This window comes from Anopheles marshallii, chromosome 3 (assembly GCF_943734725.1).
Source record: "Anopheles marshallii chromosome 3, idAnoMarsDA_429_01, whole genome shotgun sequence".
In the NCBI taxonomy this organism is placed as follows: Eukaryota; Metazoa; Arthropoda; class Insecta; order Diptera; family Culicidae; genus Anopheles; species Anopheles marshallii.
This window is the reverse complement of record NC_071327.1, coordinates 1,271,552-1,286,063: the sequence shown is the minus strand read 5'-3', so window position 1 is coordinate 1,286,063 and position 14,512 is coordinate 1,271,552. Positions and strand designations below refer to the sequence as shown.

The 14,512-nt window shown below is 45.0% G+C and overlaps 1 protein-coding gene across 1 annotated transcript; it reads right to left on the bottom strand.

The window, feature by feature from the left end:
- Window positions 1–5,159: 5,159 nt before the first annotated feature.
- Window positions 5,160–7,777, bottom strand: LOC128716128 (cytochrome P450 4C1-like). Its single transcript, XM_053811049.1, has 9 exons — window positions 7,597–7,777; window positions 7,335–7,532; window positions 7,059–7,250; window positions 6,781–6,853; window positions 6,579–6,705; window positions 6,312–6,494; window positions 5,806–6,110; window positions 5,444–5,733; window positions 5,160–5,209 (listed from the first exon to the last, which is right to left on the bottom strand). The coding sequence occupies exons 1-9, from the start codon at window positions 7,775–7,777 to the stop codon at window positions 5,160–5,162; spliced, it is 1,599 nt and encodes a 532-aa protein (XP_053667024.1).
- Window positions 7,778–14,512: the final 6,735 nt, after the last annotated feature.

Below are 14,512 nucleotides of genomic sequence, written 5' to 3'. Positions count from 1 at the left end.
CCACCCGCACCGGATAAGCTGATTTTCGGGGATTAAATTGCGGCGATGGTTAATGAAAATGTTTGCCAACATTGCTGTAAAAAAACCCTTAACGCGCGGGTTGAATTCCACAAAGTGTAACATTTATCTTGCATGCAGTATACAGAACGCTTCAGAATTGGAAAAGTTAATCTGTTACAGCTTGGCATTTTCTTGAAATGGTTCTTGGAATCCCGCTTCTTATGCAGATTTTCCTCTGTCAATCCCACGGTCTGAAGATGGCTACGAACATCATGACGCGTTATGAAGACCGTTGTGGACCGATTCTGGCTGGAGCACTTTTTTTCCTGTCTATTTGCGTATTTGCTTTTTCGTGAGCTTGTACCGTCTTTCTGTTTTCGTTCGGGATGGATTTCCTCAATTGCTGTTGATATGCTGGAGCGTGCTTTATGTGGGCTGTGCCTATCAGTCCACTCTCAGCTTAGAAACCGACTGCCAAAGCAACCTTTTACGGACACAACCATCCATCCATTTAGCCATCCGCCATCAACGTGACCTCGGCGTGATTTATTCAAATTTTACAAATGTATGTAAATCCCAAGCTTTGTAAGCTGTTCCCTCCAATACTCACGGGGCGCTCGGAGATGGGTAAGATGACCGGTGATGGATTTGTTGCATCCATCCCTGAGCTTTGTGTGATTTGAAGCGCACTGGGGCAAACGAGCAAAAAAGCGGAACTTGGGCCGCTTATCAATCAATTTTCATTCATCGAAGCGCTTCCAGTCGGTGAACCATGAACCCCGCGCTCGGAATTGGCAACGAGAGGGAACGGAGCAAAGGATTAAAATATAAGCTTGCCGTAAAGGGAGTGCGGAAAATGTGATGGAATTTCCGCGTATTGCGCCCATCGGAAACGATTGCCTATGCAAATTGATTGCGATTTGAATGGAATTGGGACTAAGTCGTGGGACTGGGAGATTAAGAAGCAGCTAAAGATAATTATAATAATTGTGTAGATAAGCCCATCGGCGGATTTAAGGGTGTTTGAATAGTAACAGTTAACGAAATTAGTGCGCTTTTGTTACTAGAACAAATCACACCTTTTGAGCGATCGCATTTATGTTAAATGAAGTTCATAAGGAAACGATCTTTTGTACAACTACTATTCTACGTCAGCGAGCTTCACTTCATGGGTTATCTGGGATTGTGGCCAAATAAGAAGCTTTTGAAAAGCAAATACCACCATTCAAAGGAGAAGTTCCCTCCTTTAAATTGCATCCTCGTGTGCTACTATCTTAAAGCCAATCAAGCCGCATTACGGAAGCTTTGATTTGTTTAGCCAATTCATACTTTAGACCCTTTAATTTTATAAACACTAATCAATCAAATTGCACGTGAGATCATCTTGTTAGCTTTTTGTAAATTAAATTACTTTTGATCGCTACCTTCCACGTTTCCTCGTGCACTGCAATGCGATATAACATCATACAGCATGAAGACATGCTGTGGCGGCCCACAATACTCCTGTTCGTTGTGCTGCATAATTCATTCCCTGCGCTGGGAACGGGTGATGAATTAAATTGCACATCTAATGTAACGCCAATCCCGAATCATTCCCGGGCTTCCCTCGTACACACCGCCAGCATGCTTTATACAGCAAGCAACCTTGCTAACCAAGCCCCCTAAATGTATGCAATCGCGTTACAATCTTTTGCATCCTTACCTCATTTTATGCTATTAAATTTCCACTCGCAGCCGTACCAAACCGCGTGCGGTATCTCACTGCATTTGAAAGCACCCACTCACATAATGGTGCGTTGTGTGCGATGCAACGCCTCTAATGGAAACGACATGCCACACATTGCAGCGCTAAATTGTGAGATGAAAGGAAATTAGTTTTTGCCCTGCCGTGCATACCCCATCCGTTTACCTTTATTTCCCGCAGGGGTTGATGCGAGGTTACACCGCGGAAAGCGCGCAATGTTATACATGCAAGGTATGTGTCGTTTGCGAAAGGTATTTAACGCGTGAAAACCGTATGTGTAGATCGCGAAAGGAAACCCGATCGCTCATGCGGAGAAGTGAGATAGTCACCTCCTAGAAGAACTGGCTGAGATGTTTTTGGTCATTGAGGGTGCTTTTAACATAATTAAACACACACCAACATACACCCCTACATACGATGCAAATAAATCTTGACCCTAAAATGCTCCGTATCGCAATGAAGGTGATAACATTGTTCGTACGGCGACCGTTCTCCGTAAGCGTGCCGAACACACAAAGACAACGTGACAAAATCATCAAAAACAGACAAGCAGCACCGGAGCTCGTGCAACAACAACAAAAAAACAACCATGTTTATTGCACAACATATTTCTACCACTCAAAAACCACAGGATATTTATGTTTTACCTGCACCCATCCAGCATCCCCGGGGCGGTAAAACTTCGCTACCTTCGAATAAAATTTAACCTACATGTTCCTTCCTGTGGATGATGAAACTTTTCCTCCAAACAAAACAGCTTCAAGCACACTAACTTGTACACACCACACACACAAGCAGACCATACACGAACACGAAAACAACCTAAAAAAACCCTCCAAATCCTCCACTATATACCAGTTTTCACATTCTTCAGCTTCAGTTCCACTGAGAAGCACCCTTTATTGTGCTTTATGCTTCAGTGTGCTAGTGTCCAGAACGTTTAATTCCTACCGCACGAGCCCTGCTTCCTCTCTTCCGGCGCAGATGACATTCTCGAAACTCGAATGCAGGTGAAATATCGGAACGACTCGTGCCCGACTTTTGAAGCGATCCTCTCTCGTGCATACTTTACCATGATGAGGAAAAACTTTAATTTCCATTGTTTTCAGCACGGAATGAACTTTTATCGAACTCCCCGGGAAATGGGGATTCAATGGACGGGGACGGGGGACGATTAGGAAGAAAGTGTTGCTGACATTCTCTTTTTGGCCGTAAATGGGGGTTTTTCGGCTAGTGTTGTATGCTCTTTGTGAGTGAATGCAATCTAAAAGGACACTGCAGGATGCACTAGTGATACCTGACTGCACAAAGGCTGCAGATATCCGAGGTTGGTTCGTACTTTTGCCGAGATTTGTGCCAACTCATTCAAATCGGATTGTGTACTGCCTTTAGCACATGAAACATTCAGCCAGCAAAACAAAAACCAACTTCCGCCCAGTGAAGAAGATCATCCATATCAACACACAGAGCTGAACTGCCAACAACGCCCCAAACACCATTCTTTATAGTGGTTGCCACAAATCAAGTTTCTTATTACTTGCAAATAATAGTACCGGTCTCGATTAATGCACAGCTCTGTCCGTATTCCTTCTGCGTCCGTGTTCCGCCAACCCGGAATTACCGCGTCGCACACAAAAGGGTAGCCCTCATCGCTCAAGCACATGGCGTCACGCATCATTAATTATCCAATGACGAATGGTACCGTCCATTCGATGGATTTGTGCAAAATAGCTCAACGAGGCGGTATTATCTGGTCCGATTGTTCGAAGCCGGCTGCGAACCGTCCCAATCCATTTCGGATTATCAAACCCGGCACTGCATGTATGGTACCACTGCCACCCAGTTTACCTCAATCATCTGCCGCCTCATCAGCGGCCCCAGCACCTTGCCCAGTTTCAGGAAGACGATCAGAATAAACATTATTCCAACGAGCAATCGTTTATCTTCCCTAATCGTAGCCATGACTAACGCATCACACAATCACACGCTTATTTGCCCACAACCGGCAGGCTGCAAATTCGGGCCGGGCTGCGGGAAAGGTGATCTAGATTCGGGCCTACAGTCTCGAAGCTTTTAGGTGTACTTTCAGTTTTTCTTTCCACCATCGAACATCTCAAAGATGTTACGCACGTCCGGAAGGTTGGTTTGATGGAGCGAGAAACGGAAGTAGCCCCAAAAAAAATAGAGCGGAAAGTCCCTTCCTTAAGGGAAAACGAGAAGAAGCAATAAAATTAATGGAGACTTATCACTTACTTCAAGTGTTCATCCCACAATCAGCTGAGATTGATTCCGATGATGGGCACCGATGGTATGCGGAGCTAGTAAAGTGACGTCCGATGTGACCATTACTCAATGCAGACAGTCAGATTACCTAACGCTAACGCGCTCCCAGCCGGAATGAACTGTGCTTTAGCAAATAGCTAGCATACCTCCACACCGGATGGTTGGAAGACCTAAAGTGGCAACCATCTTTCTTTGAGACGATTATTTCTGCAACAACTCTTCGGTGCAATTTAGTAAACAAACTGAAAGGCTACAATTCGCGCACAAGTTTCGAGTGCTATTCAATCACGCATTACTGCATCCCACAACACTTGTACGAGAATTTATCATGCACACAGTAGTGCGCTTTTCCAGCTGAAAACTGGATATGACAAAAATACAGCCAATTTCATCGATGCTGTCATCGTAATCAGCGTGCGGAACGACAGTCACCAACTTTCCACTTCCTGTACAAAGTAACAACGATACTTTCCTCGGAAAACTGAAAAGAAACAAGAAGATCCCTACTGGCGGTTGGCGAAACGACGCAGTTTGGATCGGAAGTGGAAATCAAAATGTAGTTCGATGTTTATGTATTTTGTATTATTCGTTCAATTGGAAGCGAAGAGGAAGCACAAAGCGGATGCGTTCCATAGCCGCTGCCAAACAAATTGCAAACTTTCCATCGGTAGGTTGGGAGCATTGCGATGTGAAATGTTGCAACAGTTCTGTTACAGCGCGGAGGTTACTAAGTTGTCACGGGACAAACTGTGAACTGTGCCGGTTCGTTGACAACAGTGTCAACTTTCAACTTAACGGTTCGATCAATTATGTCAATATCGCGCTCAATGTTCCCTTTCGTATTTGGAACCAAAAAAAAATGAAAACGTAAACCAAGCCGTTTAAATATTATCAACGGAAAACTAAGCAAAGCTATCGGTTCGGTGGCTAAAAAACACTAAATATTAAATGACCTTTCTCGCATGGTTTGCATACCTTTTGGCATGCTTTATAAACCGGTGAAATTAAATAGGCTACTTATGATTTGCTTATGGGTAAGTATTTCTATAAAGCAACTTATAGAAGTAGTTGAAGTTGCTTGAATTGAATACTTAATGTTATCACGACAACATTAAGCGTTGTATGACATCGTTTACTTCAACCGTTTTTGGATAGCCGTTGTAGTTGGTGGCGTGAATGACCCTAGTCGTGGAGCGAGAGTCGTAGGTCTAAATATAGAAATTAGGAAAAGCCCAACCACAAACTCCATCAATCCACATTCCAAAGGATAAATATGCCCATTAACTTATGCAAGCCTTTATTTCGACTCGAAATCACGTTTCGATCCCACACGAAATTGTGAAGCATTTTGCCCAATATAACTCATGCCACGATCCGCGCCGTGCTGTTCGAGCCAAACCTACCGCAACTACTAACCCTGCTTGACATTCACACCACCTCTTGGCTCAAAGTACAACGAAATTCCATCCTTCGGTCGTGTGATGAGCTCGTGCTGTATTAACTGTTCAGCCCGTGTCTTTGCTGACCGGACGGTAAACCGACGCAGGATCGACGAAACGAGACTCTTCTCTTCGAGCAGTGCAAACTTCTGGCCGATGCAGTTCCGTGGCCCGGCACTGAACGGAATGTACGCGTACGGGTGTCGTTTTTCCGTCTGTTCCGGCAGGAAACGGTCAGGGTCAAATTTTTCTGCATCGGGAAAGAACCTACGCAAATGGTGGTTAGAATGGTTGGTGAAACTAGGCTCGCTTTGCTCGGCGCCACGGTCGTCCACTTACCGCTCGTCCCGATGCACGTGGTACGCATGCACACCGACAACCGTGCCGGCCGGGACGTGATAAGCGCCGAGCGTAATGTCTTCGCTGAGCGTACGGCCAAAAAAGGACACGGATGGGTAGAGCCGTAACGTCTCCTTGAGGCACCGTTCGAGCAGCTTCATCTCGTTCAGATCTCGCATCGATGGGGCCCGGTCCGACTCGCCAAAGATCGAATCAATTTCCTGCTGAACTTGATGCTGAATTTCCGGATGAAGTGCGAGCAGAAACAACGCCCAGCACATCCCGGCGGTGGTCGTATCGTGTCCCTGTGTTCCAGTGCGTGTGTTTTTATGTTTGTGAGGGAGCAGTACACATGGAAACATGCAGGATGGGGAGGATGGGAGGGAGGTAAACAGATAAAGAAACATGAGCTCACAGCTGAAAGCAATGTCCTCACGGTGACAGTTGGTATGCTATTCCACTGAGTACCGGTTTGCGGGATGTCTCGTTTCAGTGTCGTCACTCACCTCGAACATAAACGTGTCGACCTCTTCCCGGACATCGTCGTCACTGAGCAGGTTGCTCTGCTCGTTGCTCTGCAGCAACATATCTAGAAAAGCGAGCCGTTGCTTCCGACCACTGTCCCATTCCTGCGCCTTGCTTTCGTTCGCCGGACGTTGCTTCAGCTCTTCACGTCGCTCGCGTATAACCTAACACGTAAGAGTTACAGTGATATTTGCATCATTTAATGAGTTTTTAGTTACGTACCGTATCAGTTTCATCTACTCCCTTACCTTGCTCGAGTATCCGTGCACCTCGGCTAGTGCTCTGTGGTATTGCTGGCCAGCACGCGACCTATTCCAGATAAAGTCCGAATGAAGCCAGGGCCGCACCACACGGTACTGAATCAGTGCGCTCAGCCTGCAGATGGGGTAGGTAAATCAGGTACATTAATCTTAGTTCCCTCACACCACGTGGTACACCGAGCTTACTTACTCGTACACAGCCGCAACGTACGGATTATCCATGCCACTAGTCTGTGCGTGCACCTTCACACCCATCGCCGTTTCTGTACACGCCAGCAAACAAACCAACCACCCGCATCCCCGAACCAGACGAAGCACAATCATCAGAAAAATAATAATAAAACATGACGTGTAAGTAGCTTCATCAGAACCGGCAAGACCTTTTATCCCTGCTCCGTTTCGTCCCTCCCCACGGGACACACACACAGACTACAGCTCAATCACACATTCCGGTGGTTCGTTACTCACCGCAAATAATATCCAGGGCCGCCTTCGTAATGAACGGGTACACGTTGATCGGTTGTTTGCTACTTTTGGCCTGTACTGACAGCTTCTCCACCAGCTGTGCACCGTGCTCGGCAAACACCTCGCAGAAGCCGTCGAGTATGTTGAAGTGGAATGTGGGCGTTATGAGTCGTCGGTGCTGAAACCATCGATCATCTGTGGGGTTGAGAAATTTTCGGCCCGTACATGATGAACTGAACTGTGCTTCTAGTTATTCTGCCTATTCGTGGCGTGGTTTACCTTTCGAGGTTAGCAGACCCTGACCGAGCCAGGCCGAGAGAAATTTATACATCGTTGACTTCTCGATGTGCCGGCTGGAAGAGATGAGCTTCTCTACGTACTCCGCCTTGTTAATTCGCACCTCCGGTGTGAATCCGTTCCAAATCCGATGAATTCCCGGGAAGTCGCGGGTGCGTTGATCAATTATATAGAATATTTCTACAGCATTTTACCGATATGAGTATGTTTGGTAAGTTTTCGTAAAATAAAAGCTCTCGATTACCTTCCGACTTCTTTCCAATAAAAGGGTGCATCGTTCCGACCACCGGGTAAGCCTTGGGGCCCGGAATTTTGTCCATTACATTCTGCAGCTGGATCCTTTTTTTGAGCCACCTCAAAAAGGGCACCAAAGTAATCACTACCAGTGCTAACTGCACAAGCACAACCGTTTCCCCGTTGAACATTTTGAGCCCCACTACACTATCGCACACGTTGTCCAATTTAGGTCCAATAATAATATTGATTATCTGGTTAATGCTATCACCGGTAGATACAGCTGCGATGAGATAAGTAACACACGCCTATACGCTTTCTTTGCAGAAGGTTGGTCTTCAAACTGCCATGCTTACAGACCGGCGAATCTACAACAACTGAGCAACAATTCCATCTCGTCAGCCCGTCTTATGGCAGATGATGATAGGATTGTACACTCGGGCAGCAGTACATCTTACGCGCAGCGTTGTGTGTCTTGGCAGCACAGTCCCTTCGCTAGGTGATAACTTACACATCGTAGCATCTTTCCTCTTATCGCTCTTTCGCTTCTTATGACCCACAACCTACATCTAGTCGCGTGTACACCCAAAATGCTGAAACAGATAACCGAATCCAACCACACAGCGTACAAACAAAGTCGAGGAAGATGAGAGTCAAGCTGGATGTCTCGCTATAAGCGCACGCGACGCATCTTCAACCCAAGGTTCAAAGGTTTCGTCGGATGGACACTGGACCGCATTAAACCGGCTCGTTCGTTGACGGATGTACCATTCGGTCCGCAGTGATTATGCATAATTCAATGTTTTCTTGTGCGCTGATTTATGAAGCGTCATCCAATGGCGACACGTTTGACCGTAATTTGTACCAATCTTCGCCACATTATAGCATTGAACGTAAACAACTCGAACCTATCGTTTGTTTTACGAAGGAATGTGGCCGAAAAGAAAGTCAATAAAACAAGGAAAATTTTTTTTGTGAAGTTTAATAAAACTGTCGATTTTTCTGCTTTAAACTTTAGGTCCCTCATGTTCTCCAAAGGCTTTGGATTCTTCGTGAGAAAATCAATTCTTGCTTAAATATTCTGTTCAACTAAAATCAATTGCATGCAACTTCCAACCAGTTTTTTAAATAAAACGCATCTTCATTTCAATGTCTCATTTCCAGACACAACCAAACAGGGCGGTTTACCGAACATCGTTAATAATCGAAAACATGTCCCGGTGAAATGATGCAGCTTGTTTGCGGCAATCGCATCGCATCCCACAACTCTTCGACCTAGCAGAAGCCAGCCGTCTGTGTATGTGTGCGCTGCTGACGGTTAAATGGAAAACCGTGTTCTATCATCGACGACATAGTGATGGAATCATGTCGCTTCGTTGCGACTTCGCATCCATTTTCCATCCACCAGCAGATTGACTCGTACGTCGGTTTTGGGGCGCAACAAAGATGACAACGTTCTGTGTTTGCATCAAACAGTGGTGGAAAATTTGGCCAAGCTTGTAAGCTTTACCTTATCTCATGTTTGTTCTTCTACTTACTGCCGAAGATAATCTCAAATAGCTGCTGGGGAAACATGCTCGTTACGTACTAAGCTCACAGGAAAACCATTGCTAATTGATGCATCCTTATCCATTCATCGCTTCACTATTGCTTTTCAATTCGGTTCCCATCTTTAGCACAGCTTTTTCATGTTCATTTTACACTTGCTGCTGACTTCTCGCGCAAATAAACAACTGCACAGCGAAAAGGGACTTCCCTAGAGCAAAATGATTTCACAAGCTACGGGCTTAGCACCACGGATACCGCATACAAATCGTTCCTTCAAAGCGATTCTGCTTCCCTCTCCAGCCGACACTAATTTAAATGTTACTGTTTCCGACAGCATGTTTGTCTTCATTTACCAAGCGGTGACCGGCGCACACCGGATAAAGGCACCACCGTACACATCCATAATTAAGAAATTTAGTGTACCATATGCTGCGCCAGAGGTTCGACACCATCTACCGGAACGAGATCCCTTGCCGGAACGCTTGAAGATGTCGACGGCAGCAGTCTACGAAACGAGCACCGGTGTGCTTGAAGTGGCAAAGTTTACTCCACTTGCGTTCAAGGCTCACGGGAAAGCCCATCCGAAACCAGCTTTAGGAACCGTCGCCAACCGAAGTGGCTTGGTTAAATTGTATATCTCACGGTAAAAGCCGCTTCCCGAAGCCCAAGACGGATGGTCTGATTGTGACAGATGTTTCCGGGAGAAAGCTTACCAGCTGCTTCTGCTGCCGCTGGTTCGAAAGATCAAGATTAATTCCAGCACCATGTTCGGGGGCGACCCGTTCTCGAAACGGACGGACTGATTTCTTCTAAGTAGCTTGATGAAGAGGGCCAAGGGCAGATTGTTTATGTGATGACGAATTAACACTGAAGGATGCCTATAAATAATGGCCAAAGTCGGATGTGTTCCTAATATTAAGCAGCTCCTTGTTGCAAAATGATTTGTTTACTGGGAGCAAGCATGGGATAAACACTGAAAGGATGAAAATCGGGAATGGCTTAAGTAATTAAAACATTAATTTTATGTCTCATTAAATTAAAATCAGCTTGTGACCAATAATTTGCATATATTCTAGCGTATCTTTCTGCAGCATTTGGCAGAGTAAAACTAAAACATTTCATTCTTCATAAAATCTCCCCTTAATTATGTTTCACAGATACACTGCATACATTCAGGCGCTTTCTAAGTTCAGTCCACGTAACACCCCACGTTCACTAATAATTTAGTGAAAACGTTTCCATAAAAAACACATAAAAATCTCACAACAGCCAGGTTCAACGGTGAGTTCCTGAACTCCCTTCCCAAATCTCAAAACTCGTGCCGTGAAAAACAAGCTTCCGTCTCCTTCAAGCGACACAACCGCAAGCTCATATTTTCAATGCTATATACACTCGGTCGAGCAGAAACGACTCTAACCGTGGTTCTTCTGATTCAACCTCAAACGTCTAGCACCAGAAACCATCGCACTATTTCTCACCAACCGTACACATTCGCCTGTGGTTCCAACGGTCAGAAGAGCAATTGGGTACACCCTCCCTCTGTCCCCAACAGTCCCTAACCTTCCCCAACCATTCCACATTCGTAACCAAAAACTCAAGGCTAAAAATTCGGTTCGTATTGTTTTGACTTTTGCTCTGTCGGACCAAAAAGCGAAAGCTTAGCAGCATCCGAATCAAAACCATCTCCGCAACACTGCCTGCACTCGAACCCCACGCTCAGCAGGGAACCCCCAAGGCTTTTCTCGTATGCTTGGCGCAAACCGCCGAGGACAATCATTGAAATTCATTACGCAGTAATTTTCCAAATTTTACTGCGATTCCCACACCGACCAGCAAAAGTTCGGCCTTTGAAACCCTTTTCCGGGTGAACCGTTCGTTCGCCGACGGAAAATCCGCACCAACGATATGGTAACCCATGTGCAAAACGGTTTGCCACGGTGAGCTCCCGTCCCTCGGGGTGGAAAGGGAGCCAACAATTTAGAGACTCGAGAAAGGCTATAATGGTTTAATTTACGATCGTCTTCTCGCTATCGTGCGCTCGGTGCACCGTCAGTGCAGAGGAACCCATTTAGAAACGAAGGGTCCGCGTATCTCTGCGTGGCTCTGTGTGGGAATGTATTGTACAACTATCTGGCTGAGAAGCTTTCCCAAAGCGTGCACATGGAAGACAAAACGGTTCGCCATTCGCCCTACCCCAGCCAGCACCGAGGAACGGAAGCTCGATTGTTCTAACAAAAGGGATTTGGAAACTTTCGCTCCTAAAAACGCGCTCCCCGACACCCGGACGCCATTGGGAAAGTTTAATTTGCATGCCATCGAGTGGGTCTCCTCATTCGGAAAATGCCTATTGACAGCCAGCTCCAACGGGGCACACCAGCGAGCAGCGGAACGGTTTGTATCGTGCCCATCTTCAGGGTCGGGTGTGGCACATTAAGAATATTAATTGAATTCAACGATTACGATTTATTTCAACCCTTCGCACCTCAGCCACCTACCAGCTCGTACGCCCGATGCGGAACTAATGTCGTGCCAAAGGGTTCCTAAATTAGCCAAACTCAATTCATTACGATGGCGTTTTCAATTTCGCTCCATTTCCGATGCAGATGACTCGCCGGCCTCGTGGGCATATTAATTTCGATGTAATCTGTTTAAGAGTCAAGCCGAAGCTCTGGACTCGGTGAGCTGTAATAGTTCACGGCATTTACATACACGCACCGTACCCAATATGCTGCTGATTGTTGAAATGACTTTCCTTGGAAGAAATACATTAATAGAATCATGTTATAATTCAATTAGTACTGGAAAAACGGAAGTAAATTACTAGTGCTCCGGCAAAGACAAATTGCTTTGCGCGGGCAATGGACAACCGGCTAATGGACCGTATTTATAATTTTGCTATATTACTATGACCACTTTTTCTTGAATGCCTGCTTAGAAAAATGCCCTGAAATGTATACAATTATTCGCCAAATTGGCGAACAGATTCTTAAGATAGCGGGATAGTCGAGCCTGGGTGATTTTGGACCGTCAGTGTCGTGTGAAGACCGGGGCACCACTAGCAATACACCACAACATGCAAAAATACAAATCAAACACAACATGCAAATTATGATCAATAACCAAGTGCTTGTACTCGTACACCCATTCCACTCCAAGCCACTCTTGTACCATCCCACACACAAAAGCATTCAATGAATGTCCGTCAGCGATGAAACGGGTCGAACGTTTAACACGTAAACGCACTTCCGGCGAACAGAAACATTAGCACGTAATTGGTGAGATTCGCTATAATGATGGTGGTCATTATACGGTTGTCACGGTTTTCCTCACCCACGAGTTGTCAACTGCGAAGGTATACCGCTTTTTCTCTGATGTACTACTGACATGACATGGCCAGCATTGGTGGTCGGTGTTCAAACCCATTCCACTGACCAAAGAGTTGACGGCAGCTGAATGAGGATATCGAATTAGCCTGGTGCAGTTGAAAGTCATCATAAAATTGCAGCCATTCGCTCGTTCAATTCGTCTAGTATACAATTAATTGAACTGTTTGAACGGGGTAGTATGTAATACAACATTTTATAATACCCTCAGTAAATGATGCTAAACTTTAATTAAAAAAAACGCAATAAAGACAACGACTTAATCATCTCGCGGCACACAATCTATCAGCGCGTTGTTTAATAAGGTATTAGAAAAAGAACACAGATGACAATCACAAAACGCACGCACCAGACCGCAAAATATGGCTTATCATTTCCCTTGTCCATAAATCATCCAATTAAGACATTCATCGTCCCGAGGCGAATCAGTGTGACGGTTTTCCTTTTTTTTTATTACGTCGCTTGTAAACCTCCCCCGATCCTTCCGGCGCACACTACCACAACAACAAACGTAAACAATTTTCCGTCCACTTTCATGGCCATTCTTGGCGAAAGAAAGTCACCGCACCGCAACCGAATAACCGCTCAGTACCGCCCATCAAAACCGGTGAATGGCCTATATCCAAACTATAATCATTTCCGGAAATATCGCCCGCTGCCCGGGCTCGGAAAATATAAATGTGACCGGAAATGTGGAACGTCGTGGCCGCGCTGGCGTTGGCTTTCGCCGAAGCCACCACTTTATGATGATGCCCGGGCTCAAAAGGAACGAATAATCCTTATCGGGCGAAAGACTTACCACTTGGTCTGTACTTTATGACTCTCGTTTTCCGGTGCCGGTGAAGCTGTTTGCCACAAACGCATCCAAACACACACACACACACATTCACCGGAATGGAACTAATAAAGAGGGCCATCCCTTGATGAGGGAGCTTTGTGTCGGGTTTTCTTTTTTTTTCACCGTTTTTATCCGTTCCGCTAGCATATCCTGATCGTAACTAAAGCGCCTATCAAAGCGAATCACCGTAGATGAATAGAAGAGATTCGGCAGAAGGAAAAAAAACATATTTTGGTAATATTGAACCCGTTGTCTAATCGGGAGGAGAAGTATTTACTGGTACACCAACACAAAAGAAGTCCTATCGACAATAAAGCGAAAGGAGAAATCATATTTCGCTTCACCACGCTATCTATTTATCCGCACGCACTGTATCACTTCCGGATGGGAAATGTTTTACGACATGTAACAAAATGCAAAATACAATCTGATTTATGTATGAGCTATGCCATTTCTTTCCTTCATTGCTCCTGCGTATGAATAGCTGTTGGGACACTGGTTTTATGATATTCTTTTTAAAGTATCACAATGATTTTTTTTTTCAGTTTTTCAGGAGAGAAAACAACTACATACATGTTTTTTTTAACAAAACGCCAAGCCTGGAGCGAAAATTTACACAAGAATGTGTTATTACGCCCAAAAGCGTAGAGAATTGCCTACATTGAGGCGCTTTACTATATCAACTAGCTTATTGTTTGAAAATGACACTTTTTTTAAACAAACTTATTTGATGTATTTCTAATGACTCAATTCAAGAAACTCCTCATTTGCATGTTCGTACAAATAAAAAAACACAACATAATATGCTCAAGGAAGAGCCTTCATTAATGTGTCTTTTGTATCCTCTTGCCAAACAAATCTAGTTGTTAAGGATCCTCATGCAAATAATTTGCAGTGTAATATTAGTTGAATATTTTACAATCATGCTAACCACAATTGCAACGCCCATGAGAACTTATCCAAACATAGCAATGCGGGTTAGAGTAGATATTATGAGCTCTTACAAACACCCTCGTGACCCCATTACTTTCAAATGGTTTATTATCCGGTCTAGTTATCAACGCGAAGCCTGCTAGTTTTATCGCTGCTGGCCTACTCATTTACGCTATTTATCTTGTGCATACTACCACAGCCAACAAATCCACCCGCTGCGGGAA